The sequence below is a fragment of the Pantherophis guttatus genome, chromosome 12 (genome assembly GCF_059756535.1).
Source record: "Pantherophis guttatus breed Tessera chromosome 12, ASM5975653v1, whole genome shotgun sequence".
Lineage (NCBI taxonomy): Eukaryota > Metazoa > Chordata > Lepidosauria > Squamata > Colubridae > Pantherophis > Pantherophis guttatus.
In genome coordinates, this window is record NC_142074.1 from 4,586,482 (window position 1) to 4,611,517 (window position 25,036).

Below are 25,036 nucleotides of genomic sequence, written 5' to 3' on the forward strand. Positions count from 1 at the left end.
ACCTCCAAGATCCCTTCCAACTTTGTTATTCTGTCTTCTAAGTAAGCTGGCAAGGAAGAGGATGGGGGAGGCTGGCAAAGTAGCATAAAAGGTGAAGGTGTTGCATACAATATTCTCACAAAAAAGGCATCTGAGGAGAGGACAATCTTTTTGAGGGCTCAGGGAGCCTGAGAAGTTTTTGTCCCTGAATGCTATGCTTAAGCTGAAACTGCCACACTTGCTCCAAATGCATTCCCTCTGCAATCTCCACTCTGAATCTGCCTTGGGGTTGCAAGCCTTGTAGGCTAGTTTGGGGGCTTTGTCAGTACTTCCTCAACCATGAACTGTCCCACAGCTGCCTGTCACCACAACATGCCTGAAGTATTTCCTTTGTTGACCCTCAGTGAAGGGAGCTGACCCCGACTTTTTAAAAGCTTTGCAATGCCATTTGGCCCACCCTCCCACTCGTTTCACAAACCAGCAATGCTAATTAATTAGGGAAGGGAACCATGTCCTGTTGCTTGTCACTCCAGAGGAATCTGTTGCTATGCTGTTACGACTGTCAGCAATGGGTGGTGCTCAGGGCAAGGCTGCTGCTTGTGACCAGACCGTGATTTATGTGTGGAGCCTGGCAGCAGCCAGAACTCTGATGGGGTGCCAAGGAGAGTTAGAGGAGGTTCTTTCCAGAGTCAGCTCAGATCAAGAATATTTAGAGAAGGGACCGGCACTCTTAGGAGAAATCCGCCCTGGGGACGAGTTAGACAGTGTCTACATGCTTCCTGTTTACAAAGCTAAAAGCAGATGTTTGCATCTGTCACATTTGAAGGTTGCTTCATTTCAGAGAAAGAAAAGAGAATCTGAGGGGATGATCACGTCTGGGAGAAATCATTTGACATTCAGAATACATCATCATCATCATCATCTCTGCAACAGCTCCCTCCATCCACATCAAGACTCTCAGTATAAACTAGGGGTCTCCAACCTTGGCAACTTTAAGACTTGTGGACTTCAACTCCCAGAGTTCCTCAGCCAGCTTTCTGGGAGTTGAAGTCCACAAGTCTTAAAGTTGCCAAGATTGGAGACCCCTGGTATAAACAAAACTAATATTTGCCCATTGAAAACAATGTATTGGGAGCTATGTGCTATTCAACCCGAGGCTGTGGAAAGCTTTGATAGGGTGCTTTGGTTCAATTAATCTTCAATCAAGTCACTCCTGAAGCAGATTTGTGAATCTCTTGCCTCAAAGCAGCAAACTGAATCAAGATGAAATGCCTTTTATTATACAGGTGAAACTCGAAAAATTAGAATATCGTGCAAAAGTTCATTTATTTCAGTAATGCAACTTAAAAGGTGAAACTAATATATGAGATAGACTCATTACATGCAAAGCGAGATAGTTCAAGCCTTGATTTGTCATAATTTTGATGATTATGACTTACAGCTCATGAAAACCCCAAATTCACAATCTCAGAAAATTAGAATATTACATGAAATCAATAAAACAAGGATTGTACATAGAATAATATCGGACCTCTGAAAAGTATAAGCATGCATATGTACTCAGTACTTGGTTTGGGCCCCTTTTGCATCAATTACTACCTCAATGTGGCATGGCATGGATGCTATCAGCCTGTGGCACTGCTGAGGTGTTATGGAAGATCAGGATGCTTCAATAGCGGCCTTCAGCTCTTCTGCATTGTTCGGTCTCATGTCTCTCATCTTTCTCTTGGCAATGCCCCATAGATTCTCTATGGGGTTCAGGTCAGGCGAGTTTGCTGGCCAATCAAGCACAGTAATCCCATGGTCATTGAACCAGGTTTTGGTACCTTTGGCAGTGTGGGCAGGTGCAAAGTCCTGCTGGAAAATGAAGTCAGCATCCCCATAAAGCTTATCTGCGGAAGGAAGCATGAAGTGCTCCAAAATCTCCTGGTAGACAACTGCATTGACCCTGGACTTAATGAAGCACAGTGGACAACACCAGCAGATGACATGGCTCCCCAAATCAACACAGACTGTGGAAACTTCACACTGGACTTCAAGCATCTTGCAGCGTGTGCCTCTCCATTCTTACTCCAGACTCTGGGTCCTTGGTTTCCAAATGAGATGCAAAAGTTGCTCTCATCAGAAAAGAGGACTTTAGACCACTGAGCAACAGACCAGTTCTTTTTTTCTTTAGCCCAGGTCTGACGTTGTTTGTTGTTCAGGAGCGGCTTGACAAGAGGAATACGACATTTGAAGCCCATGTCCAGGATCTATCTGTGTGTGGTGGCTCTTGATGTACTGACTCCAGCCTCAGTCCTCTCCTTGTGACAGTCCCCAACACTTTTGAATGGCCTTTTCCTGACAATCCTCTCCAGGATGCAGTCATCCCTGCTGCTTGTGCACCTTTTTCTTCCACACTTTTCCCTTCCACATAACTTTCTATTAATGTGCTTTGATATAGCACTTTGGGAACATCCAGCTTCTTTTGCAATTACCTTTTGAGGCTTTCCCTCCTTATGGAGGGTGTCAATGATGGTTTTCTGCACAACTGTCAGGTCAGCAGTCTTTCCCATGATTGTGATTCCTACTGAACCAGACTGAGAGACCATTTAAAGGCTCAGGAACCCTTTGCAGGTGTTATGGTTTAATTAGCTAATTAGAGTGGGACACTTTGAGCCTAGAATATTGAACCTTTTCACAATATTCTAATTTTCTGAGATTGTGAATTTGGGGTTTTCATGAGCTGTAAGCCATAATCATCAAAAGTATGACAAATCAAGGCTTGAACTATCTCGTTTTGCATGTAATGAGTCTATCTCATATATTAGTTTCACCTTTTAAGTTGCATTACTGAAATAAATGAACTTTTGCACGATATTCTAATTTTTCGAGTTTCACCTGTAGCTTTGCCGGGGGCATCGGCGACCCTTCTGCAATTTCACTTCCATGCAGGGAGAAGTGCCATGGACTTTGACATGACCAATGGGGTCCAGCATCTCGTGACCTCTGAGCGTATTACAATTCCCTCCGTGCTGTTTCTTAGCATCCCTCTTGGCTCCGTCCAATGGAATTCTACTCTTCTGGGATGCTCCCATCAACACATCTGGAAGTTCAATTCAGCTTTCAGATAGGAGCTCAAAGCTGACCATTCCTGGGTCAAGCCTTTGTTTACTTCCACAGGATTAGGGCAGGTTTAAGCTCTCTCAATGAGCAAATACCTGCAAGCTCTGGCCCAAAAGTTTGTGGTTTTCTTAAAACGGGGACTGCAGGGCAGGAAGGTAACTTTTTCTGGGCCCCTTCTCTGTGGTCCACCTGTCTCAGGAGTTTTGTATCTCATCTGGGAGGAGTTTGAGCCTGTGGCTCCCAAGGATGTGGACAGGGTTCTGGGTAGGATTAGTGCCGCCACATGTTTATTGGACCCGTGTCCCTCCTGGTTGGTACTGGCCTCCCGGGAGGTCACACAAGGCTGGCTCCAGGGGATTATAAGTGCTTCTCTGAGTGAGGGCGCCTTTCCCGCTGTCTTGAAAGAGGCGGTGGTGAGGCCCCTCCTCAAGAAGCCTTCCCTGGACCCAGCTGAATTAGCCAACTACCATGTCTCCAACCTTCGTTTTGTGGCGAAGGTTGTTGAGAGTGTGGTGGCACGACAACTGCCCGGGCACCTGGATGAAGCTATCTATCTGGACCCGTACCAGTCGGGCTTCAGGCAGGGGCACAGCACAGAAACGGCATTGGTCGTGTTGGTGGATGATCTCTGGAGGGCTCGGGACAGGGGTTGCTCCTCTGTCCTGGTCCTATTAGATCTCTCAGCGGCTTTTGATACCATTGACCATGGTATCTTACTGCACCGGCTGGAGGGGTTAGGAATAGGGGGCACCGTTTTGCGGTGGTTCTCCTCCTTCCTCTCCGACCGCTCACAGTTTGTGTTGGCAGGGGGACAGAGGTCGACTTCGAGGCGCCTTGCATGGGGAGTGCCGCAAGGGTCGGTCCTCTCGCCCCTTCTGTTCAACATTTATGTGAAGCCGCTGGGTGAGATCATCCATGGTTTTGGGGTGAGAGTCCATCTGTACGCTGATGATACTCAGCTGTACATCTCCACCCCAGACCACCCCTTGATGTGATGTCTCGCTGCCTGGAGGCCATGGGGTCTGGATGGGGAGAAATAGGCTCAGACTTAACCCCTCCAAGACTGAGTGGCTGTGGTTTCCGGTGCCGCGATACAGTCAGCTGCTACCATCACTGACTATTGGGGGTGAGTCTTTACCCCTCCCCCCCCGAGAGGGCTCGCAATCTGGGCGTCCTCCTGGACGCACGGCTGTCTTTAGAAGAACATATGACGGCCGTGGCCAGGGGGGCTTTTTATCAGGTTCGCCTGATCCGCCAGTTGCGGCCCTTTCTGGACCGCGACACCTTGCGCACAGTCACTCATGCCCTTGTCACCTCCTGACTGGACTACTGCAATGCTCTCTACATGGGGCTCCCCTTGAAAAGCACCCGGAGGCTCCAGCTGGTCCAGAATGCGGCCGCGCTGGTGGTTATGGGCGCAACTCATTGTGCCCACGTGACACCCCTCCTGCGCGAGCTGCACTGGCTCCCAATGGTCTTCCGGGTGCGATTCAAGGTGTTGGTTACCACCTTTAAAGCGCTCCATGGCATTGGACCTGGGTACCTTCGAGACCATCTTCTGCCACCAGTAGCCTCCCACCGGCCAGTCCGCTCCCACAGAGAGGGTCTCCTCAGGGTGCCAGCGGCCAAACTATGTCGGCTGGCGACACCCAGGGGGAGGGCCTTCTCTGTGGGAGCCCCTGCCCTTTGGAATGAACTCCCCACAGAAATTCGCAAAATCTCTGATCTCCGTGTATTTCGCTGTGTCCTCAAAACCATGTTGTTCCGCCAGGCTGGGCTATCAATATAAAGATTTTAATTGGTTTTAAATTGGTTTTTTAAATTCGGGGTTTTATAAATTAGGCCTATTATTTAATAATTTTAATTATTTTTAAACATTGTCTGTCTTTGTGTTTTTAATTAGGCTGTACACCGCCCTGAGTCCTTCGGGAGAAGGGCGGTATAGAAATAAAATTAATAAAAAAATAAAATAAATAAATTCTGACTGGAAACACACTTCTGCTGCTGTTTCCTAACAAATTGAACCAAGCAAATCTTCCTCAAGCAAACAAATGGCCAATGTTTTTAACTCTTGCTTTACTTTGTAAAGGCTGATTTTTAAGCAGAGTTTCCGAGGCTCAGGATATAAATTGGCTCTAGGAGCAGTGAACACAAGGGGTTCTCGGGGTGTTTGGTTCCACATCCAGGGATGACAAAAGAAAACACAACTATCAGACAACTCCCCAAGAAGCACAAAAGAGCCACTCACGTTAACCAAGCCGAAGTAATGCTCATTCATAGGAAATTGATCCGGACCAATCTCTTTCTCCAAAGCAGAGGCATTGGCGCCCTGGAAGTCAAAACAGAAGGAAGAAAAGACATGTAAAATGGGTACAGGTAGTCCTCGACCTACAACAGTTCATTTTGTGATCGTTCAAAGTTACAATGGCACTGAAAAGTGACTTATGACCATTTTTCACACTTATGACAGTTGCAGCATCTCCATGGTCACACGATCAACACTGTTGCAGCATCCCCAGTCACATGATCAAAGTTCAGATGCTTGGCAACTGGCTCATATTTATGACGGTTCCAGTGTCCTGGGGTCATGGGATCAGCTTTTGCAATCTTCTGATAAGCAAAATCAACGGAGAAGCCAGTTTCACTTAACAACCATATTACTAACTTAACAACTGCAGTGATTCACTTAACAACCATGGAAAGAAAAGTCGTAAAATGGGGCAAAACTCAGTTAACAAATGTCTCATTTAAGAATAGAAATGTTGGGCTCAATTGTGGTCATAAATTGAGGACCACCTGTACACAGATGCATCTCTGAGCAAGAAGAATTCTCCTTTGCAACAGGTAAACCTCATGTTACAGAAATGATCTTCTGCTGCAAACAAAAACAGCTTTCATCCCCATCCCTCCCTCCCCCCCCCCCACCTCCAACACAGGGCACTGCTCAAATTTGCACTGGTGGGTCTCCAAATGTAAATTTGGGAGAAAGAAAAGACTACAACCTGGGAAGGGAGAATTCCACCAGCAGACAAGATACTAGACAGAACTCTAATAAACTGCTATTATACAGCATTCTTACAGCAATCTTCCATTTAGTAAATGGTCCGTCTGCAACTTATCAAAACATTGAGTCGCTCCCACTACTCCCTAGACCACATTTATTATAAAGAGCAGATGCATCTGTATTTTAATAACTATACTGGTCTATTCAGCAGCAGCAGCAGCAAAAGTGAAATCAACACAGCAAATGTTTTCCATCACGCAACTTGGTCAACAATTAAAAGACCTTATAGATGTGGTCATTTGGGGAAGGAATGGATGAATCTCCCTCCACTCTACCTGGCATTCTCAGTTATCCTCTAAGCTTCACACCTTTGTAATGCTCAGGATCAAAATTTAAAGTCAGCATTTAAAAGTCAATCCGTTAATCAGTCAGTCATAGAATTGTAGGGCTGGAAAGAGGACTTCCAGTCCAGGCACCCCCGGCCCGGCACCAGGCCATGGCCCATTGGGAACAGGGCTGCACAAGTGGCAGGGAGAGCGCACAAAGCTGCATCTTCTCCTGAATGATAGAATAACAGAGTTGGAAGGGACGCTGGCATTTTTTTTTTTTTTTTTTGCTTTAATTTATATGCCGCCCTTCTCCGGAGACTCAGGGCGGCTTACAAGGCGTTAAGCAATGGCCTTCATACTTCTGTATATTTATACAAAGTCAGCTTATTGCCCCCACAATCTGGGTCCTCATTTTACCTACCTTAGAAAGGATGGAAGGCCGAGTCAACCTTGAGCCTGGCGAGATTCGAACTTGCAGTAATTGCAAGTAGCAGTTGTTGTTTTTTATTTTTTTATTTAAAAAGTTTTACAAATACATTTTTGCCCCGGTTTCCCCCCCCCAAACCCTCCCTAGCCCTCCCCTCCCCCCATGACTTCCTCAAGATGAAATCCAAATCAAAATCACATTTTATAATACTAACTATTCCACCCCGTGTACTATTCATTTCTTCGTAAGTAACATTCAGTTATTCTATCCCTATATAATACATTCAGCTAAAAGCTATCTGATATTTCCTAGTTTGATATTTATTCTGTACATAATCTATCCACTTCTTCCACTCCCGGGCATAAGTCTCTTGTGAGCGATCTTTTAGATATGCTGATATCTTCGCCATCTCTGCAAAACTGGCCACCTTCAAAGTCCATTCTTCAATAGTAGGCAAAACATCCCTTTTCCAATATTGACCAATCAGTAACCTAGCTGCTGTCACCATATACAATATCAATTTTGTTTCACCCACTGAAAAGCCCTTAACTATACCCAGTAAAAACAATTGAGGAGAAAATTGAATTTTTTTCTTCAAAACATTTTGCATAACCCACCAAATTTTTATCCAAAAAGCCTTGGCTTTCTTGCAAGTCCACCAAATATGATAATATGTAGCATCTAAACAATCACATCTCCAACATTTTGGTTGGACATTAGGATACATGCAAGCAGCAGTTGTTAATAACAGTGCTTTAGTCCATTGTACTACAGGCATTGTGTCTTCCTGACTCATTTTATGACTTCCCTCAGCCAGGACTATATAAGGTCTGGACTGAACAGCCATTTGAGATCAGCCAAAGGCCCTAGAGCTGGAAGGGACCTTGGAGGTCTTCTACTCCAACCCCCTGCTCAAGCAGGAAACCCTACACCAGTGATGGTTAACCTTTTTTGTGCCAAGTATCCAAAGTGTGCACACACTTGCCTGAACCCCCCCAAATACAATGTGAGCATGCGCCCCCCTCCCACGGCCCATTTTGGTGCAGGAGGCCTTCCAGGCCCAAAATGGGGCACAGGGGCGCACACGCAAACCCCCATAATGCAATGCAAGTACCCCCAGACATGCCCCCCGCCCCCCGCGCATGCGCAGCAGAGACCCAAAGACCATCTGGCCGGCAGGAGGCGTGCGCACATGCATGGTGGAGCTGGGCTGGTGTTCTGACCTAGGACTTCCTGATACAGTAAAAGCACACGATGAGTCCCAAAAACCCTCTTTTTATTTATTTTTATTTTTATTTCAGAGCCTTGGTAGTACAGTGGTCTAAAGCACCCTGTTATTAAGAACAGCTGCCTGCAATTTACTGCTGGTTCGAATCTCTCCAAGGCTCAAGGTTGACTCAGCCTTCCATCCTTTCTAAGGTAGGTGAAATGAGGACCCAGTTTGTGGGGGCAATAAGCTGACTTTGTATAAAATATACAAAAGAATGAAGGCTATTGCTTAACGCATTGTAAGCCGCCCTGAGTCTCCGGAGAAGGGCGGCATATAAATCAAATTAAAAAAAAAAAAGGGCTGTGAATTCTGCTCATTCACAAATGAGTCCCAAATAGTTGTAAAGAATCCAACAGAAGTCTGCCACAGTCCTTCTATAAGGCTAAGGATAAGGCTGATAAGCACCCACCTTTATCTCCCTTGACACGCTGCCAAGACCTAATTGGCAATTAACTTTCCAAGGCCACACGGAGCACAGAGTGAAACAGAGCTGCAGAAGTGAAACCAGCCAGCACGAACAACGTTGCTTCCTGCAAAGGCCCATGTGCCTTTGCTCCTCCTTTATGTCTTATGCCAATCATCTCCAAGCCCTACTCCCAATTCGTCCCTTTTGTTTTAACTGTTCTTGCCTTCTGGCAGCTCTGCGCATGCGTGCACTGGGAACAGGCTCCCCCTTTTCCTCTGCCTCCCTGATGTCCCACTCTGGAGGCTCCGGAGTCCGTGCATAACTCCCAGACGGCTCTGACCCCATCTCTGCCTCTGACGCAGAGCCCTCGTCCGAGCCTTCCCCAGACTCCAGGACTGGCCCATGTTCCTCCTCAGCCTCCTCACTGTCTGACTCTGCTGCCAGCTCCGCAGGCCGCCGGTGGACCACAACAGCTGGGGTGACGGCTGGCATGCCCACAGAGAGGGCTCTGCGTGCCACCTGTGGCATGCATGTCATAGTTTCGCTATCACGGCCCTATACCATTCCAAGCAAGTGGCTGTCCAGTCTCTTAAAAGCCTCCCGTGATGGAACAGCCACAACCTCTGAAGGCAAGCTGTTCCACTGGACAATCCTGTCCCATCAGGATTGAACTCCTGACAGTGAGCAGAGTTAGCCTGCAATACTCGATTCTAACCACTGCACCACCATGGCTCTCAATGCTATGTTAGTATGAGGTCCACTTGGCAGAAATGTCCCCTGAACTTTTGATGCACTTCTACAGTGGCAAAGAATCGTTGATAGTAACATGAGAAACATAATGACTGGGATGAAATAAATATTTACCTGAAGGAAAGACTACCTGTTTTACCGCAATAATTTAATTATTGTCCTATTTTGTCTTAGATCTGCCAACGTGACCAGTTTCCTCTGCCAGAATTCGCAGTCTCAATACGCTGGGAAGCCTTGGTAGTCAAGTCAACGCTTGTCCTCATGGTAACCCCATTCTTTCTTCCAACTGAACTTATTTTCTGAGCATCCCTCCCTCCTGACCCTTGAGAAAAACAACTACTTTCTCCTGCTCCCCGATTACCCTTTGAGAAGAACCTCAACTAAGGTCCCTTGGAGCTATGAAAACAGAAGGCTTCAGGAACAGCTCAAGACTACAAGCCTGTTAATAAAACAAACAGCAATGGTAAACCTGGTTGCCATGGAAGAATGTGGGTTACCAGTTTATTTGACAACATTTGTGTTGACAGTCCAAGGAGAGGATTTAAGACAGACACTTCATATGAATCATCAAAAAAGTCTAAACTGGAACCTTCTTTGCCAGACCAGTAGAATCTTTTCTTGGGTAAACAACTCAAATTAAATTGGACAGATATGTTCTCTTGTTTCTTACTCCAATATTTTATTACAAATTACAATATTGTAATAACAATATAACTCGCTACTTACAGCCTGTTTTTATATTTGATTTGTGGAAAACATATTGTATTCCTCCATCTTTTATAGCCTGTTTGTTGCAACAATTCTTTTATTGGGCAATGAAATGCATTCATGGACAAAATAAGAACAGATTTATTGCCTTACAAAGTTTCCCAGTAAAGAGGCTTAAGACACATCATCTATTTGCATGCCAGTTTTGGACTGTACAAGCCTTGATTTTTAATCTTCTTCCCCCAAAATACCATTCTAGGTGATACACATAAAGCTTAATATATAGTAATAACTTTGATGCACTAAAGTTCCATTTTAACACTTGAGACATTTTTGTAAAAATAGTCCTAGAGAACATTTTAAAAAACCCATGTTGATTAAAAGAGCAGGATACAATAAATAGAAGAGTAGATACATTAGGCAAACATAATATTTATGTTTACCTAAATACAGCTCACTAATTCATGGGGTAATTTTGGCAAAAAATCTCTAGGGGCCAAGCAAAATCAGCAAAATTCTCTACCAAAATCTATTCCTTCTATTCACAGAAACCTCTGGTGAATCAGAGAGTCCCTCATGAGATAGTTATGAATGAAGTGAGCAGAATCTTCAGCGCTGTCAGTTTGGCCACTTGTGTTTTAGATGCTTCTCCCTCCTGATCAATTAAAGTTTCCCAAGAGATGATGGGTGGTTGGGTCCATGAGATATAAATGCTTGATGCCTATGGAGATTCTCAATCGTCCGGGTCATGGTTGTCCCAAAAGTGCTTGTCCAAAAGGCAACTTGCTTCTCATCCAAGAAGATCCAGAATTGAAGACGCTACTTGGATGAGAAGCGAAATATTTTCAAAGAAAACCCCAAGAAAGTCCCAGTTGTCTTTTGGAAAAAACACTTTTGGGATATGAATGCTTCTCTGCAAAAGAGCCGGCTTCACCTGCTTTGAAAGAAATGGCCGTCCAACCTCTTCGTAAGAGACCACTGCTTGATCCAACAAATCTGGACAGCTTTTGTCAAGCCACAGATAACTGGCCTACAAGCTCCCAAAAGTTCTGAAAGAAGACTATCGGAACCCTTTCCAGTCAGGCGTAGACATAACATTGAGATGGTTTTGACTGCATCGAGTGATTACCTTTGGTGAGTTTGGGATAAGAGTAAGTGCATAATCCTGGCCTTCCTTAATCTCTTAGCAGCCTTTGATACCATCGATCATGGCATCCTTTCAGCTGGCTAAGAGGACTGAAAGGTGCGGTGCTTTGATGCTTCTCCTTTCTCTAGAATTGGTTCCAGTCATTTCCGTTTCTTCCAGAAGAGAAACTGAGTTGAGGCCCCTGCTTTATGGGCTCCACTTTCTCTCCACTCCTATTCAACATCTACATGAAGCTGCTAGGTGAAGTAATCTATTGGTATGAGGTCAAGTATTATCAACATGCTGATGATACTCAGTTATACATCTCTATCCTGGAGGACCAGGTGATGTTATCAAGGTTCCTTCCCACTACCCGGAGGCTGTGGGATTGGGATGGAGGAGAACAGGCCCTGGTCCAACTCTGGCATGACAAGATGGCTGTGAATTTTAAGGCCTTTACAGATCCAGAGATTTTCCATCCTTAGTTCGTCCATAATCAGAGTTTATGGTTGTGGACTCGTGAATGGTGGCAGCCGTGGCTAGGAAGAGCTTTGTGCCATTTGTCTTGTGCAGATAACTGTGACCAGGAGGCTTTCCGCCTTTCATGTCTTAGTCATTCGTGTTTGGATTAGTATAATGAATTCTATATGGGGCTGCCCTTGAAGAGCATTCAGAAGTTGCAGCTGGTCCAGAATGTAGTTGTGCAAAGAGTCTTTGGCAGTTCTTAGTACACCTGTATACATTTTCTTCCTGAACCCAGATCAATATGCAACCCACAGCTTAATATGGTTAAGCACATTATTGCTGTTTCAGTGATCCTGCAAATTCTGCTGCTGGGCTGCAGCTAATTCTGTTTATTTTGGGGCTTAGTTTGAAGACTAACAGTGTAAATTGTTTTATATTGTTTTAATTATAAAACTGGTCTGACAGGTATTATATCAAAATGAAATACATGTATTATTATTTTTAAAGGCACAATTACCCATTTATCTGCAAGCATTATTAAAATTGTAAATCAAAGGCTAGTAATCCCGCCCTTTCCACTTCAAACTTGCTCAACCTTCTTTCTTTGAAAATCTTTTGCATCAGGATTGATGCCAGATAACCCACCTTTATTAAGAAAATTAGAAATGAAGATATAAGAAATCTATTTTATCTGATCTAATCTTGACACTCTCCAGTTCCACAGCTAACAATTATGCCCATGCCAAGCAGCTGCAAGAACAATGATTAGTCTGAGCACATCATCAGCATGCTGGAGGCTCCCTATCTGGAAGGCTCTTTGTTACAAACTGGAAAGGGAGACACAGAATCAGGGAGCGGCAAATACTTTTAAGGAAATTGTGCTATATATCTGCAATCTTGATGGAATGGGGGGGGGAATGAGGTATAAGGAATAAACCCCAAGACACATGGAAAAGATGCAGAAGATGATATAGGGAAAGGAATGGAGGGAGAATATTAGAAGACCTTTCGACTACCAAGGATGGAGTTTAAAGGAGGACTATAAATGGCAACCAGAAATAATAAGGAACTCAGCTTTTGAAAGGCTTCAAAGCCAAGGATGTTCTTTAAGCAATTTGAGAAATAATGTCAGAGGCCAACTGGTAAAGTATTTTAACGGCAGACTTTTAGATAAAGCAAAAGAATGAAGTCTGATAAAGACCAAAGATGAGGTGGAAAAAGATCACTAGATGAATCTGAGTTTGGCAAAGAAGACAAATGAACAAAAGAAAAAAGGCAGAACTATATATACATTGAGAATGGTGATGTGACTAGCAGGCATGGAAATTAATGAATGGAAGGCTGGATCTAACAGAGGCAGACACGGGATTACATTGGCTTCCTCTGCTCTAATATACTGAATAATAGCTCCCATCTAGTTCAGCCACCTAACTCCTTTATCGTAACATATCGAAGAGACCACAGGTTGGGAAAGGCTGGACATGGAAAAGGAAAGGTATGGTATACGAAGACTGCCTCATTAATGTACAGGCAATCAACTGAGCCTAAAATTTTTGTTGCTAAGTGAGACATTTATTAAAGGGATGCTAACCCCCCCCCCCATTTTATGACTTTTCTTGCCACAGTTGTTAAGTGAATCACTGCAGTTCTTAAGTTAGTAACATGGTTATTAAGTGAATCTCCCTTCCCTATTGACTTTGCCTGTCAGAAGGTCACAAAAGGGGATCACATGATCCCCAGGACACTGCAACCGTCATAAGTAAGAGTCAGTTGCCAAGTATCTGAATTTTAATCGTGTGATCAGAGGATGCTGCAATGGTCGTGTGAAAAATGGTGATAAGTCATTTTTTTCAGTGCCGTTATAACCTTGAATGGTCACTAAATGAACTGTTGTTGAGGACCATCAGTATAAATTCCAAATATATAAGCTGCAATGCATAGTGAAGCAAAAAGGGACACCAAAAGAGGGGTGAAAGAGCACTTGAACGCACAATGTGAGGGCCAGGACGAGAACAAGCGAATGCCTCAGAGATGGAGACCTTTAACTTTGATCGAAGTCACTGAAGTTGCCAAGGAGTTTGAAGACAAAACAGAGACCTCAGCCACTACAGCAAAAATACATACTGTTTCGGAAAGGATGGTTTTGGTCAAGGACACAGGACAGATCACAAGGGACCAACAGCACAGCTTGGGGAAAATACTCCCACAGAGGTAATGGAGTTAACGAATTTAGGAAAGTCCTTTGGGGCAGATGGATTAGATCTGTATTTTGTATCAGAATACAATATAAAAGCAGCTAGAGGAGGAGAAATGTTAATCATAGGTTGGATTTTACAGTCTGTATTTTATCTTTCGGGTAACTGCATAGTAGTATTCATAGAGCTGTAACGTGTTAGTGATACACTAACTTTTACTGCTGAAATGACTATAATCTTTATATCTGTCATTTTCTATCATCCTATGCTGGTCTATGATCCAAATAAAAAGCACTGTGGTTACGTTAATGATATGATAGAATTTCCAGAGAAGATAGAAATCAGGAATCCCATGCTAACGGGATCAAGCTGGCATGCGACGAAAATGGATGAAAACAGTGAAATGATCTTCTCAACTGCCCTTAAAGGACAGAAGTGGAAGTCTGGGAAAGTCAAGGAGGAATAGATAAGGAGGTGGGGGTAAAAGAGTCACGGTGAATACACTGAATTTAGCTGGGATAAAAACAGGAAGTGAAGGATGTTGAGTCAAAGGGAAGGTCTTAGAAAAGAGTCAAAAGGTAGAAGAGATAATCAGAGGATTGCTAAAGTGGGTACCTGATTTAAAGTAACCACAAGTAGTCACTGACTTACAACATGCCTTTAAGCAACCATTCGAAGTGACAAAGGCAATGAAAAAAGTGACTGATGACTGGTCTTCACACTTTTGAGCGCTGCAGCATCTCTATGGCAACATGATCCAAATTCGGGCACTTGGTAAGTGCTATCTATGTATAACAACTGCAGCATCCCAGGGCCTCATGGTTGGCTTCCAAAAAACGATGCGGGAAGCCAATTTTTAACTGCATGATCCATTTAACAGCTGCAGTGATTCACTTAACAACTGTGGTGGAAAAAAGGCTGTAAAATCAGGCATGCCTCACTTAACAACCACCTTGTTTCGCAACGGGAGTTCTGGTTCCAATTGTGATCCTAAGTTGAGGACTACATGGTAAACTTTTTCTTTTCCCTTTTTAATTCAAGTGATGAATTTTAAATTTGTCTTAAAAACATTAGGGTTGTTTAAATTGTCACGGGCCAAATTATTTAATCAGATTTTATACTGTTTTTAAATTTTGTAATTTATGCGTTTTATCTGGCTGTTCACCGCCCTGGGTCCTGCGGGAGTAGGGCAGTATATAAATCTAATAAAATAAAATAATAATAAAATAAAATAATAAAATAAAATAATAAAATAAAATAATAAAATAAAATAAAATAATAAAATAAATAAAATAAAATAAAATAAAATAAAATAAAATAAAATAAAATAAAATAAAATAAAATAAAATAAAATAAAGTCAGCCAGCTCGCCAAAGGCTGCCTAAAATCAGATTGCCCCTAAGCACTTTCATGTTTGATCATAGGAAATAAGTTAAGGATGGCGCAGGGGTTAGATTGCAGGATCGCAGGGCTAACTCACTGCTCACTGCCAAGAAGTTCGATCCTGATTGGCTCAAGGTTGACTCAGCCTTCCGTCCTTTTGAGGCCAGTAAAATGAGGACCCAAATTGTTGGGGGTAGGATGCTGACTCTGTAAACCGCTTAGAGAGGGCTGTGAAGCACTGTGAAGCGGTATATAAGTCTAAGTGCTACTGCTATGGCTAGGCTGAAGGCGAACAGAGCAGAGAACAAAGCCACCAAATGAACAAACTACAGTACAGAATTGAATACTTTATATCACGTGTGTCCTTGCGGCCCTGGACAGCTAATACAGATAGTTCTCGACTTATAACAGTTCATTTAGTGACCATTCACTGTTACAACAGCATTGAAACAAGTGGCTTATGACCATTTTTCACATTTACGATGGTTGCAGCATCCCCATGGTGATGTGATCAAAATCCAGATGCTTGGCAGTTGACTCATATTTCATGACTCATATTTTATGATGGTTGCAGTAATCCCCTTTTGCGACCTTCTGACAAGCAAAGTCAATGGGGAAACCAGATTCACATTAACCATTACTAACTTAATAACTGCAGTGATTCACTTAACAACTGTGGCAATAAAGATCGTAAAACGGGGCAAAACTCACTTAACGGTCTCATTCAGCAACAGAAATTTTGGGCTCAATTATGGTCCTAAGTTGAGGACTATCTGTACTGCAGCCCTACAAAAATATAATTTTTTAGTGATATTTATATGTACAATAACTATATATTTTACATGCAGCTGAAGGCAATTCCTCTTCACTGAATGAGGCCCAGGCAAGCCAAAAGGTTGGACACCCATGCTTTATATTGGAGGTCCCCAACCCCAGGGCCATGGGCTGATGTCGGTCTGTGGCCTATTAGGAACCAAAACCAGTACCACCCTGGTCCGTGTAAAAATTGTCTTGCACGAAACTGGTCCCTGGTGCCAAAACAGTTGGGGACCTCATTATCACTCGCAGCTCTTTGCCTGCATCTGATGCGGATAAACCTTTGCTCAGCTACTTAACATGCTACATCCAGCTGTATTTGCAATGAGATGAGATGCTGACTAATGCCTTGGCCAAGCTCACCCACTGCAGTGTGGTTTGTCATGCTTGGGAAGGCAGGGTAAGTTTAACAACAATGCAAAAACCCTGGCCTGATCATAATGACTTATGGCAGAAGCTGCCCAGAGAAAATGCAAACTTCTCCATCTACTTCTGGCATAGGGATGAACTCACACAGGCAGGAAGGCCCCCTCGCTGGGCAGCAGCCCAGAAGCCACCTCTTATCAACCCGCTCAAACCAGTTTCACCTAAAGTCAGAAAAAGAAAAATTTCTGCAAACTTAGCTTCCAATCAGTTCAATTAATAATTTGATACCAGAATGTGTGCATTACAAATATCGGTTGTAATTCAGGTAGTCTTCGATTTACGGCCATAATTGACTCCAATATTTCTGTTGCTAAGCGAGACAGTGAGTTTTGCCCCAATTTATGACTTTTGTTGCCATAGTTGTTAAATGAATCATTGTAGTTGTTAAATTAGTAACATGGTTGTTAAGTGAATCTAGCTTCCTCATGGACTTTTGCTTGTTAGAAGGTTGCAAAATGGGATAAAATGACCTTGGGACTCTGCAACCGTCATAAATATGAAGTCAGTTGTCAAGCTTCCAAATTTTGATCACGTGATCATGGGGATACAGTCATATGTGGAAAATAGCAATGTCACATTTTTCAGGGCCTTTGTAACTTCAAACAGTCACTAAACAAGCTGTTGTAAGTTGAGGACTACCTACATTAAAGCAACAAATGTTACTTAGAAAAATACGAAATCATGAAAAATATTAGATAAAAGATGTTACCCATGAAGGGATGCTGATGCATTCCACCTCACACTTGATTCATCCCTATTAACTGATTGTCACTCAAACCCACTCATTTGGTTGCTGGAGACTCCTGTCAATTTTCTCTATAACAAGCACTAAGTACAGTATTACCACAAAGAGAGTAACAAAATCACCAAAGCTTGTAAGAGAGGTTATGAGGTGGAAGATTAGAAAACAAAAACTAACGAACAGATTAGCACACATCCAGGACATAATCAAAGGGTTATAGACAGAACTTGACAGTTGACGATGTACTGCTTACTTTATGACAGATGCAAACAATATTCTTACATGCACATTTCCGAGCTTGAAAAATCATGGATTAACCCCAATTTCACTGAAGTGAGTATTGAAATCCCAAATGCTTTCCTGAACACCACCGCAGAAATTACAAAGCACTCCTCTATTATGTCACTAGAGACTCTAGTGCAGTGTTTCACAACCGGGGCAACTTTTAAGACATATGGACTTCAACTCCCAGAATTCCCCAGGGAATTCTAAGAGTCAAAATCTATACCTCTTAAATTTTCCAAAGTTGAGACACCGCTTGAGTATAAAACTAGTGGAACCACCACAATATCCAAAGTGTGCTCTCTGAGATAAGAAACACAAAGCCGGAAAGTACAAAAGCTAAAGAACAGATTTTTTAATTTTTTTTGCCTGACACGTGTAAAATGCATACAAGCAAATAAATGGTGGCAGTGCTGTATTTTGCATTCCACCACCATGTCAGAACTTCCATAAAATCCTGTAAGCCAGAAGTACAAAATATTATTTGGGCAGATGTCTGTCCTGGAGGAAGGTTGTCCATGGGGTCACGATGGGTCAGACATGACTTGGCAACTAACAACACAACAACTGGACAGAGCCTGAGTGACTCCAGTGGCCTTCCACATAAAATGAGGAGGAATAGGAGGATTAGACTGGATTAAAATGAGGAACTTCAGCTTGGGTTAAGATTTGAATTTTATTTACTACTTTTCTCCTTCTGTCAATTTTGAAGTCGTTTATGGAGCTTTGTGGGAGCATCAGCCATGGCCTTTGTGTCCTTTTTATGCACCAAAATCTCAAACACAGAATTATGCCCTTCAGGTAAAAATAACAATTCTAAGAAATGTTCAATTGCAACTGGATGTGTGTTTATTTTGGCAGTGAGTATGAAAAAGGTCAAAGTTCTGGAATAAGTCATCTAATGGCTTGAAAAGAAGAATGAGTGACTATTTAATAACTGTTTTAATCCAACCAAAACTCTGGCATTCTGACAAGCCAAAACCAAGGAAATCACAAATTAAAGCGAGGTGGATTGACACCTTTCACTGGAAAGATTGCTACTGCAATCTTTGCCCAAACCCTCGAATTTGAAAAACATATGGAAATATACAATATTAAATTGTAAAATAATTATGGATGAAATCTTACTCTATATCAGTGTTTTATTTATATATTTAATCCCACCTTTATTATTTTTGCAAATAATTCAAGATGGCGGACATATCCAGCCCAGCTTTCTCCTCCTGCTTCTTGTGGACTTCAGTTCTCAGAATTGAGTGTGGACCAACTCCTCTGGGAGTTGAAGTCCACACATCTTAAAATGGCTAAGGCTGGCAAATATTTCTCTAGATGCCTGTAACACCAATGCAGCCATGCAGAGCGGAGGCAGTCTGTTGCGTCTCTGGATGAGTCATGAACTTGCTACTCTCCGGGGTAGGCTATTCTTCAGCTATTCCTTAGAAAGACATCTCCAGCATACTGGCAAGCAAAGATCAATAACAGTTCAGAAACATGGCTGAATTCCAACTCTAACTAGTCAACCCCTTCCTGCCCATGTCATCCAAAGGGCTAACTCCAAGATTAATTGTCCCTCTTGGTGTAGATCATGGAGACAAGTCATGGAGAGAAGCCAACAGAAAAGTCACCCTAGGCTCTTCAGTTCTGAAGTCATGCTACAGATTAAACATGTGTCAAAAACAACCCACTACAGTTATACAACATCTGCAAGAGTTACTTTAGTCAAAGCATGTTGATGCAACCATTTCATAAAACAGCATCCAGGATTTTAAAATATATAAACCCAAAGCTTGTTAGCCTTGCAAGGTAGTGCAGACAAGAAACAATAAAAAGTATTAGCTCTGCCTTTAAAAGTGGCTCCACAAAGTGAAACTTCACAAAGTTTAGCAGCAAACAGACACTAAAATATTTGAAATGATATAGATTGGGTTCATAAAGTCTCTAGAGTCACCTGAACCATGAGATGGGTGGCAAATAAATTTGATAAATATAATAAAAATGAAAATGTGCAAATGGCAGCCAGGATTTTTTTTTTTTTAATTTGATTTATATGCCGCCCTTCTCTGGAGACTCAGGGCGGCTTACAATGCGTTAAGCAATAACCTTCATACTTTTGTATATTTATACAAAGTCAGCTTATTGCCCCCACAAACTGGGTCCTCATTTCACCTACCTTAGAAAGGATGGAAAGCTGAGTCAACCTTGAGCCTTGGAGAGATTCGAACCCTGCAGTAATTGCAGGCAGCTGTGTTAGTAACAGGGTGCTTAGACCACTGTACTGGGAGGAAGGGGTAAATAGCAGCCTCACTGGTGAAGGAGGAGGCAGGAACATAGAGCCAGTTTGGTCTACTGGTTATAGCACCAGATTAGAAAACAGGAGACCATGAGTTCAAGTCTTGCCTTAGCCATGAAAACCAGCTGGGTGACTTTGGGCCAGTCCCTCTCTCTCTTATCCCAGTTTACCTCACAGAGTAGTTGTTGTTGTGAGGAGAATAGGAGGGAGATTTGTTGGATATGTTTGCCATCTTGAGTTACTTGTAAAAAGAATAAAGGCTGGAAATAAGTAAATAATCCCATTGCTTAATATTTCATCAGTATAATTTTCCTTTCTTTATCCTGGATTGAACAGACATAAGATAGCAGGTGCTTTAAGCACTCCTAATTATTCAATTCTATCCTGTTTCCATTTCCAAGAATGACGGATGGAATAGGCTGGATGAATTCAGGCTGGATGGTCATCTCCTGGAGATGTACCAAGCAGGCATTTCTTTGGTTCTTTCCAGTGCTAAGATTCTGTGTGGTCTTCCCAGACTGCCAGCTGCCCAGCCTCCCTGTCAAGGCAAGTGCTTTAAGCGTTCAAGATCTTTACTTCTTCTCCATCTTCTCACGTCAGCAAATTTGACAGAAGATGGAATGATGGCTCACCATGATTGTTTACTGCCAAGCAAAAATATCATGTTAAGTATATTTCTTTGCTTCCTGCACTGTTCCTTGTCCTCAACCGTTATCTCAAGCTACCATGCATATCATGTATACCATGGTTTGGCACTATAGATTCTAAAGCCTTCGATATATATATATCCCTATTTAACGTTAAATCTCCTTAGAATCTCCTTCTATATTCTATAGATACTTGGTCTCAACATGCTCCAACAAAAACCTACATTTCATGGACGCTGTCAGTGTATGAGAGTTCATGAATTGGAATAGACATGGTAACAGGTCAGCCAGTGGGGACTGTCTGGTGACTCAGACGGCTCGGAGCCTGGGGGTGGCTTAGCTTGACTGATTTGTATATAAGAGTTGCTTTGCCCTTGCAATATAGCCTCTGTATTATATAGCTTCCGTGATTATATTGATTCTTTGCTTCTGGATTCGGTGATTTCTGGTTCTGGCTTCTGCTGCATGGGTATTGTATACTTGCATCATAATTTATATTACTGTATATAAAGAAGTTTCTTTTATATATGAATCCTGCCGACTTATTCACTTGTGTGCTGGTTGGATTGCTGCAAACTCTTAACAGACGCAAGCCAAAGGAGAGAAGGACTACAAGAAAGCATACATAGCTTAGTGATTTATGATCATGATTGGATTTGCAGAGAAAGAAATACCAGCTATAAGAAGTCCCCTCACAGAGCCGGAGAAAGCTGGAAGAATAGAGTAGCTTGGAAGAGACTTTCTTCAACGTCCCCTCGGATTGTTCTGGGATTGCAATTTTTAAAATTCCCACTTAGCTGTGACAGATTTTTATTTACATCTAGATGGAGTCTGCTTGGGTAAGATAATTATAGGGATGCTTACAATATAAAGATAGCATACAGTATACAGATATAAAGGAACAGTAAAGGACCGAGACCAAAATTATATATTATAGCATGCAAGTGGTCCCCTTCTCAATTACAAGGAAGTCTCAAGTACATGCACTTGGTACGCAAAACGGGACGGCTTTCCAAGGTCAGCCTCTGAATCTCTTTCCAAAAAGAGCTTTACTCTCATGTAAAATCCACAGTCAGATAGTATAGTACAGGTAGTCCTCGACTTACGACCACAGTTCAGCCCAAAATTTATGTTGATAAGTGAAGCATTTGTTAAATGAGTTTTGCCCAGTTTTACAACACAGTTGTTAAGTGCAGTTCATAAATTAGTCACACAGTTAAATGGATCTGACTTCCCCATTGACTTTGTCAGAATGTCACAAAAACTGATCACATGACCCTGGGACACTGCAACCATCATAAATATGAGCGTCTGAATTTTGATCACATGATTATGGAGATACTGCAATGGTCGTGTGAAAAATGGTCATTAGTCACTTTTCTCAGTGCCATTGTAACTTTGAAGAGTCACTAAATGAACTGTTGTAAGTAGAGGACTACCTGTATCTTTATCAAGACCAGTCAAAGTGGTCCCCCCAACAGCCTTCCAAGATCTTTAGAATGCCTCAAATGTTTTTTTGAAAAAGGAGAAGGAGAAGCAAGAAAGTGTAAACATTATAGAATGCCTCAAATGGTTTTTTAAAAAGTAGAAGGGGAAGCAGGAAGAAAATGCAAAAATTAAGATTAGGATATTCAAGCCTTGAAATCCGTGGTTCAAAGACAAGAGATGGGGGACCTTAAGACACTGTTGGTGTTTAGTTGCTGTTCGTTTCAGAATACAGAATCAGAAAATTGGAAGGAGACCTTTAGGGGGTCCAGGTATCCAAATAAGAGCAGACAGAGGCCTTCCAAGCCTCTGTGGACTTCAACTCCCAGAATTCACTTCCAGCGAAGAGAACCTACCTCGTCTCCTGGTCTGAGGTTCTGCTGTTGAACTGCTCCTATTTTTAAAAAGGCTGCATCTAATATTCAGCTGGAATTTAGGAACAAAGTACAGGAAGTCCTCGAATTGTGACAGTAATGGAGCCTACCCATCACATGATGCAGGTCAGTCATGTTACTGACCTGATTTTATGATCTTTTTATGGTGGTAGTTAAGAAAACGCCACAAGCAAGCCAGCCCATGTTTTGCGATGGGCTAGTTTGGCCAATAACTGGAAGTACAGTAAATATTGGCTTTTGACAAAACTGTCACAAATCGAGGTCATGTGACTTTGGGATACTGCAAACAGCCATAAATGTGGCCTGATTACTGAAGTGCAGTCAAGTGATCATGGGGTGTGTGTGTGTGTGTGTGTATGCCTGACAGTCAGAACCCTGAGTCCAGATCATAAGTACAAGTAATCCTCGACTTACAACCACAATTGAGCCCAAAATTTTTATGTTGCTAAGTGAGATATTTGTTAAGTGAGTTTTGCCCCATTTTGTTACCTTTCTTGCCACAGTTGTTAACTGAATCACTGCAGTTAACAACCTACTAACACAGTTCTTAAGTGAATCTGGCTTCCCCATGGATTTTGCTTGTCAGAAGGTCGCAAAAGCTGATCACATGATCTTGGGACACAGCAGTGGTCATAAGTAGGAACCAGTTGCCAAGCATCTGCATTATAATCACATGATCATGGGGATGCTACAAAGATCATAAGTGAGAAAAATGGTCATAAGTCACATTTTTCCGTGCCGTTGTAACTTTGAACAGTCACTAAACAAACTGTTGTAAGTAAAGGACTACCTGTACTACCCAGATAGGTCAGTTATAAATTCAAATAGTGGCTAAATGACTGGTCATAAGTTGAAGACTACCTGTGCACAGCTTTTTTTCCCTTCTGCCTCGTCCTGTCTCCCCCCCCCCTTTTAAATAACACTTTGCCTGACAGAAGGTTCCGGGGACTGAGAAGAAGTCACATGCTTCAATGTCATTTTGGTGGCCTCCACAGAGATTTTATCCACTTATGGACTATTTATTTTTCCCCATGGACCAAAACTGCTGTAAGTGCCTTATTCACATTAATGCATTAGAAACAAACATAATGAGGTGAACAAATGCAACTGATGGAGAAAGAGGCTGCTGTGGAAAGGTCAAGGGCTTGCCTTTTTCCCCATTGAGAATGTCTTTATCCAAGAATAGTGTTTCTCAACTTCGGCAACTGTAGGATAGCTGGACTTCAACTCCCAGAATTCCCCAGGCAGCCAAGTCCACCTATCTTAAAATTGCCAAGATTGAGAAACACTCTCCAAGGCTCTTTTAATGGCTAAATGGCCATGTAAACACCATGTACCTCTGCAGAGCGAGGTGTGGTTTGGCACGAGAAACTGGAACTATCTCTGGGGATGAACATAATGCAGGTGGCTTTCTTGGACAAGGGGAAGAGGTAAACTCCTTGAGATTCAGGGAGACAGAAAGAAGATAAACTGATTGGACTTGATTAATTTATCTCAGAAAGAGTTTTAAAGAGAAATATAGTCTTTGTCTTCAGAATTTGCCTAGGGGAAAAGAAATAGACAGGATATGGATTCCAAATATATGAGCCAAATGTCCCATTGATATTAAGCATCCAAGGAGAAGATAGGATGGGAAACACCTGGATATTTATTATTATTATTATTATTATTATTATTATTATTATTATTATTATTATTATTATTATGTTATCATTTTTAACTTATCTTTCAGAGCAAAACCCCTTAAAAACAGAGCATTCTTTAAAAATAAAAATCAAACCACAAAATTAAAGTCACGGGTGTCAAACTGGCGGCCCTTGGGCCAGATAGGTCACACGCAGGCCACGCCCACCCCAGCTCCGCGAATGGGAAAAACAAAATGTCACGTGATGCGGCGAGTTTGACACCCATGACCTAAGTGATCAGCAGAACAAGAAAGACAACTGCAACAAACATCTTATTTAAATGTTTAATATAGCATAGTGTTTCTCAACTATGGCCATTTAAAGATACTTGGACTTCAATGCCCAGAATGCCCCAGTCACAACATTGCTTGCTCAAGTATTTTGGGGTGGACGTCCATACATTTTAAAATGGTTAAGGCTGGGAAACCCTGCTATAGTGTAATTAGCCAACTACAAGCTAGAAGAAAAGCTAGGAAAGACAAATTGGAAACTTTGTTATGGGGGAGACAATTCAAAAGATTTGGGGACACTGATAAGAAGGCTCTGTGTCTGGTGGGCCAGACAGTAGAAAGTTAGAAACTGATCCCCTTCTTCAGTTCAAAACTGAAGAAGCTACTTGGATGAGAAGTGAAACGTCTTCAAGGAAAAACAAAGAAAGTCCAGTTGCCTTTTGAAAATTCACCTTTGGGACAACCATGACCTAGATGACTGAGAATCTCCACAAACACTCAAAGACTGATCTTCGACCATTAGTAGGCTTGGATTATGAAGGCAAACCTGCAATCACATGGCAGTCTTTAATGCCTTCAGCACGAAAACCGGCACTTCACAAACTGGAAATAAATAAGGAGCCAACAAAACATGCCTGAGAAGACGTCCAAACGTCTAGCTCCTACAAGTGTTTGAGCTATAGATATCGTTTCCAAGCCATCAGCAACATCAGCCCCAATAAAGCATGTATGGTGATCTGATCCTGTTTAATGGAGGCAAAATCAGTTTTCTTTAGATCACAGTTGGTAAACAAGCCAACAGTGTTAAATGATACACCCAACCACTGACAAAATTGCCACCTCCATGACAGCATCTCAACACCATCCCTGGGTCTTAAGGGCATGGTTATG

The 25,036-nt window shown here is 42.4% G+C and overlaps 1 protein-coding gene across 1 annotated transcript in view; it reads right to left on the reverse strand.

Moving 5' to 3' along the window:
- The window catches only part of LOC117675998 (ubiquitin carboxyl-terminal hydrolase 12-like), a 45,171-nt gene that overhangs the window by 16,856 nt on the left and 3,279 nt on the right, over positions 1–25,036 (reverse strand). The window contains exon 2 of the mRNA XM_034435104.3: positions 5,333–5,413. Coding sequence (XP_034290995.1) covers positions 5,333–5,413 — 81 coding nt within the window. The remainder of the gene's footprint in view (positions 1–5,332; positions 5,414–25,036) is intronic.